General features: G+C 49.0%; 1 protein-coding gene across 6 annotated transcripts in view; it reads left to right on the forward strand.

The window, feature by feature from the left end:
* Window positions 1-5,536, forward strand: part of RABGAP1 (RAB GTPase activating protein 1) — a 146,695-nt gene extending 141,159 nt beyond the window's left edge. For all 6 annotated transcript variants that reach the window (XM_019728505.2, XM_019728506.2, XM_019728507.2 and 3 more), the window contains 5 exons: window positions 448-552; window positions 1,370-1,453; window positions 2,121-2,192; window positions 3,741-3,938; window positions 5,277-5,536. In XM_019728505.2, the coding sequence (XP_019584064.1) occupies window positions 448-552; window positions 1,370-1,453; window positions 2,121-2,192; window positions 3,741-3,938; window positions 5,277-5,399 (582 nt within the window). In that variant the 3' untranslated portion in view covers window positions 5,400-5,536. The remainder of the gene's footprint in view (window positions 1-447; window positions 553-1,369; window positions 1,454-2,120; window positions 2,193-3,740; window positions 3,939-5,276) is intronic.
* Window positions 5,537-6,000: the final 464 nt, after the last annotated feature.

Below are 6,000 nucleotides of genomic sequence, written 5' to 3' on the forward strand. Positions count from 1 at the left end.
CAGAACTTGTTTGATGAAACAGGAAATAATTGGGATTTTGGAGGAAGAAACCAGGACTTATTACTATTAATGACAGTGACAGCTATCCCTTAGTGCGTGCATGCTGTGTGCTGGGCACTGCTGAATCCTCTCCATGCTTTATCCCTCAGATGAAGAGCCTGACGCTCAGACAGGATCTCAGTGACATGTCCAAGTAGCGTGTAGTCAGGGAACAATGGGAACTGAGCCCAGGCTCTGTGATGCCAAAGGCTGCACTCCTGAGCACTGCCCTGCACTACCTCTGTGCGAGGCACTTCTGCACGAGTCTAGTCTCAGGGTGACCTTGGGCATGTCATTTCCCTCTCAGGTCAGTTTCCCCATCATCTTAAAATGGGGTTATGCTGGGTGATTCAAACCCCTTCCACTTTTCAATCTTTGTTCTGTAGCAGCGTCTCTTAAATGTTTCAGGCTGAGGAAAAGGCAGATGCACTGAATAAGGAGCTGCTTATGACCAAACAGAAGTTGATTGATGCAGAAGAAGAGAAAAGACGGCTGGAAGAAGAGTCAGCCCAGGTGAGGGGTGCTTCATCCCCCCTCCCCCATATCCCTGTGTGTCTTGCAGGCGCTTGGTAGTTGGGAGTTCCGCAGGAGGTTTCCTGCTGGCACTGGAGAACCTGGAGACAGCTGGCTTCAGTTTCTCTGCAAAGACCTTTTTTATTTACTGTGTAAAGCATAATGGTTCTTAATACTAATTAAAGCGTAGGAGGAGATGCGGGGCAAAGCCCATCTTTCATTGGGGCGGGAGAAATTCCTGTGTGTCAGCATCTGAGTTGGCAAAGAATAGAGTTAGCGTTTCTGCAGAAGGAAAGCAGACATCCTAAAATGTCTGGCTCTTCCCCTACCTGTCCACTGACATCTCCCACACAGAGCAAACCCTGGAAGGCTGTGCAGAGCCAGCTCTAGTCACTGGGTGCGCAGACCTGCCAGGGCCACAGAAGAGCTTTGGTTGCTTTGGAGCGAGCAGCCCCCACCCCACTTTTCCATAAACGTAAACATCCTCTGGTCTCAGTCAGCAGGGCCTGAGGCGGAAGACAAACCTGCCGTATGAGGAGGCCACCGTCCTCTGCTGCCTCCTCCGTCTGCGAGGTTTGTGCTGCCTTCTGAGCTCAGGCCCACAGGCTGGGCCCAATCTGAAGTGGGGTTTGGTGTTTGGGGAACGTTTGACTTCCTCCCTCTCCTGGCATCAAGATGCGGTTAGTACTGCCAAGAGTGAAGGAAGGAGGAGATGAACTAGAGCCTCCTCGAGACAGGCCAGGCACTTATGGGAGCTCGTGCCAGAGCTGCCTTCCCGCTTCCCTCACACGTTCACTTCTGCTTTGTTCCTGTGTAGTTAAAAGAAATGTGTCGGCGGGAACTCGACAAGGCAGAATCGGAGATTAAAAAAAACAGTTCTATCATCGGTGACTACAAGCAGGTGGGTCCGTGCACCCTAGAATTGGGCCGTGTTCTCTGGACGCCCTGCCTTCCTGGGTGAAATGTGTCCCCGCCACACCCAGGTGCTTCCCCGCTCTGCCATTGGCACTGCCGAGTCCCTTCCCTGCACTGGACAGGTTACCTCGCAGCTCCTCAGCTGTAAAATCAGGGAGCTAATCGCTGCCTCGGAGACCTGCTGTGAGGAGTCCCTCAGATCGTGTTGGCAGAGCGCCGGCACATGCCCAGCCTATCAGTGGGCACTTAAGGACTGAACACACACTGTTCTTGGGAGCATTTCAGACTTGAGTTATGGCCAGTGTCATGTGTGGTCTGGGGCAGACCAGTTCTCTTCACGGCTGGTTGCATTTTAAGAACATAACTGAATTGGTCTTGTCTCTTCCTGTACTGGGATCTCACGCTGGCTCATGAGTCTGGCAGGTGTTTATAAACCACTGGCCACTGAATGTGGCACTGACAGGTCCCTGCAAGTCCAGGCCCATGCCTGCAGATGTGGCACAGACAGGAACCTCACATCCCCTCCCGAGCATGGGCTATCTCCATTCCGCCTAGCGTAGTCCCGTGCCACTGGAGAATTCGTCCCCAGCCGTAAGGACGCAGGTGGTGGCATTGATCAAGACTGCCATTTGATGTTATGTTTGTTTCTTTAGATTTGTTCTCAGTTGAGTGAAAGATTAGAGAAGCAGCAGACAGCTAATAAAGTGGAAATTGAGAAAATTCGGGTAAGTCTTCCCTTTCACCAAAGAAGTTTATACCATCTGGCTCAGTCTGTGGCTGGGAGGGGTAGTTTACTTGATCTCAGAAGTGAGAGACTCGCACCAGTACCTGCTGGGGCTCCTGACACAGGCTGGCTCAGTAACTGACAACTGCTGGTGCGCCTGTTTCCTCTGGAAGGGAGTACAGAGGAGCGCTGGCTCTAGATCTCAAAATACAAGTGTCCCTTGTCCTTACAAATTTGTATAACATCCTCCTTGGGCTTGATTGAAAAAGTAAAGCAAGCGCCACACGATTCCCAGGTTGTCATCAGTGTGGGAAGTGAATGCTGTGAGCACAGATTTGGCCCAGGTGGTAGGGGTCACAGGTCAGGACCACGGGGTTGATTTGTCACTCCCTACCCTGTTGTGTAGAATGGGGACACGCCCCCTCTGAGCTGAGTTCCTTCTGCTGTCATAACAGACCCAAGTACTACAGTGAGGACTTGAGTTTTTAATGTGTTGTTGCCAATTGGAGGGCTTTTGTAACTCGGAGCTTTCTTTCTTTAAGCTGTACCTGTATTAGCATACTTACCAAATTTTAGTAAGATGAGTAATTTACTGAAATATGCTTTTCTAACATATTTACAACTCAGTGGACAGGAACGTGGGTTCTGTGCTGGGCCATGTTTGCCCAAAACAACATTTTACCAGAACAAAGTGATACCCGGCCCCCATCGAAAGTACTGTTTAACCAGCAGTATCTATTTTTTAAATACAATTTATTTTGTGATTCTAAAACTAAAAGTTGTTGCAGAAAATTTGGAAAATTAGAATAAGAAAAAAACCCTTATAAGCTTACTATCCACAGATAACATCTCGATTAATACTTTGGTGTCTAGTCTTTCAGGCTCTGCTCTGTTTAACATACAGAATTTCATTCATTCTAAGATATGAATTTTTTTTCATATTCACATCTCTGAAATTAAGACATGTTCTATAACTGATGGCTTTTTGTGGTTTAATTGACAGAATACTTTCTTAGAAGAAAAAAATGGTGTTTCTTACAGTCATCTTACTTTGATGAAATACGGTATATATTTGTAACCATACTGTATATATACATTTTTCTGTCTTAGTTCACCCATCATTTAACATTTTACCATATTATGAAAAATTCCTCAAGAACTTTTTAGAGGCTTCTTCCACAGTATATTGAATTTCTCCCAGGTGTTGGATGGTTTATCCCTTCCCTTTTTTCCTTACCTCTAATTCTGCAGTGAAAATCCTTGTGCATAAATCTTATCTAGTCACTGTTTCTTCAGTGTTTTAGCTGAGGTTCCCAGATAGGAAATTACTGGATCAAGACACAAGAATATTTTTCTTGCTTTCACTATGAAATACCAGCTGGCTTTTCCAATTGGCCATCTGCCAGTTTACAAAGAGAAGGTAGATTTTCAGAAGCTGTAGTGCTCAACTGAGAAACCTTCTCTTGGCCCCCCAGAAAGGAGATGCTCACACCTTCCTAACGGGCCGGTTTCTCCTCTTTGTCTCTTCACATGTGACGTTCAATTTCAGCAAAAAGTGGATGACTGTGAGCGCTGCCGGGAATTTTTCAACAAAGAAGGGCGCGTAAAGGGCATCAGCTCAGCTAAGGACGTTTTAGATGAGGACACAGATGAGGAGAAGGAGACGCTCAAGAACCAGCTGAGAGAGATGGAACTAGAACTGGCACAGACCAAGCTGCAGTTGGTGGAAGCTGAGTGTAAGATACAGGTAACAGCCACGGCCGCCAGCACCCAGGGGGGAGGGACTGCCTGGTGTGGGCTGGAAGCCCAGGCGCCATCTCTACGGTTTGGGATTCTTTTCCCTTTTAAACTTTGACCATAATCCCCACAGGAAGAAGCCCGTAACTTGTTACTTACCAGTGCATGTTTAATTAGTATGTGGCCTGTCCTAAGGATGGGACTTGCTCATGATGAGTTACCCATCGAGCTTGGAATCTTTTTGGTGGAGCAGGAAACACATGATTTGAAATCCCAGCTGCACCATCAAATTCCTTGACCTTGGTTAGTTAGTAACCTCTTTACACTTCAGGTTCCTCTTCTGCAAGTGGAGATGATGGGGGTCCCTGTCTCGTAGTTTGCCCTGAGGACTAAAGATACGATACACAGAAAGGACTGAGCCCAGTGTGAGGGCGTCATAAATGCCCGCGTTCATGTCCCAGCTCTGATCACTTAACTGCGTAGCTTTGTGACTGTGACTACCACCTGATGGTCTGATCCTCCTTCCTGATGACACGGGGGCTTATTGTGCTCACCTTCACTGCATGGCTAGTTCCGTCAGCACCAGTACTGAGCACAGGTAGGCAGTAAGCACTGTTTGCAGGTGGAACCACGTTCAGGAGTAAAGCTTAGCACCCGGTCTCCTACCTCGCACACATTCACTGGGCGTCTGCCTGCCAGGCCGTTCCAGGTGCTGGGGCTGCAAAGCTTAAGACACGGCTTGTGTGACAGTCCAGGACAGTCAGGAAAGGCGTCGCCAAGGCAGCAGTGTCTGAGCTGTGGGCAGAGTGAACGGGTTACAGCCGCAGACGAGGAAGAACAGTGAGCGTTCCTGGGGGGTGGGGGGTGGCATGCTGGGCACAGAGGGAGGAGAGGGCTTGCCCAGTGAGGAGCGTCAGGAAGCGGGGGGCCGGGGGGAGTGGGCGCTGAGCCAGAAGAGCGTCTGCGGGCCACACTGAAGCCTCTCAGATGCCTTGCTAGGGAGTCTCAACTTTAAAGGTTCCTTCTGGAAATGAGTGACGCAGTCTTAACTAGAGCATAGCTCTGTCTCTACCTGGTGTGCAGTGGGTGGGCAACAGAGAGAGACGCTCATTCAGGAGGCGGTTGTAGTACATAGACTAGGCAGGAAACGAGGTCTTAACTAACAAAGGTCCCACCGCTTAGGCAGTCCAGATCTTTCTGTGCCAGTTTGAGATGGGGGAGGGGTGGGCGAGGGGGGCAGAGGCCTCTCAAGAGTAAACAGATTGAATTCTGGTCTTGGCTCAGCTCCGGGGAGGCAACGTCATTGACGCTGGATCCAGCGTCCTCACGTACGTTGTCCTTCTTGCAGGACTTGGAGCATCATTTGGGCCTCGCGCTAAACGAGGTGCAGGCAGCCAAGAAGACGTGGTTTAACCGCACGCTGAGCTCCATAAAGACGGCAACCGGGGTGCAAGGGAAGGAGACGTGCTGAGAGCCACTGCTGCCTCCAGACACCTTCAGAAAGCACGACACCTTTTGTTGCCTTCTTTGGCCAGATGTGTGATTCTGTGACATGTCCCAGGACCAGAATGTCCCTAAGTCAGACTCATAGAAGCTATTGGTAGGTCATTGGACCAGAGCTCCTGACAGGCAGCCTCTGGGGTAAGGCTCTCCTAACTACTGACACTAACAGGCTTGCTAGCCCAACAGCTGCTCTGGACACTCTCTACAAAGTCACTCCTTGGGGTGCCCGCCAGGCCCTTCCCAGTGCAGCTCAGCGCCTCGCCCAGCCCACTGGCTGAGGGGACATCAGATTTGGGGGATCCTTCCAGGCTGTTGGTTTTTTTCTAAACCTTTAATCTTTTTTTAAATATACATATTATATATATATATATTGGGGTGGGGTGGGGCAGGGGATCAGTAACTCATAATTCTTATTTCAGTGCCAGCAGGGGGTCCTTCAGGTAGCTATGGAGAAGCACTTTGTTTTAAATAGGAGGGTTTCATGGTTGTCATTGAAGCCACCTAGTTTTGTTAAACTATATGATGCACAGGTTTTTGGTTTGACATTATTCACGTTTCTGATCAATTCT

The sequence above is a fragment of the Rhinolophus sinicus genome, linkage group LG04 (genome assembly GCF_036562045.2).
Source record: "Rhinolophus sinicus isolate RSC01 linkage group LG04, ASM3656204v1, whole genome shotgun sequence".
Lineage (NCBI taxonomy): Eukaryota > Metazoa > Chordata > Mammalia > Chiroptera > Rhinolophidae > Rhinolophus > Rhinolophus sinicus.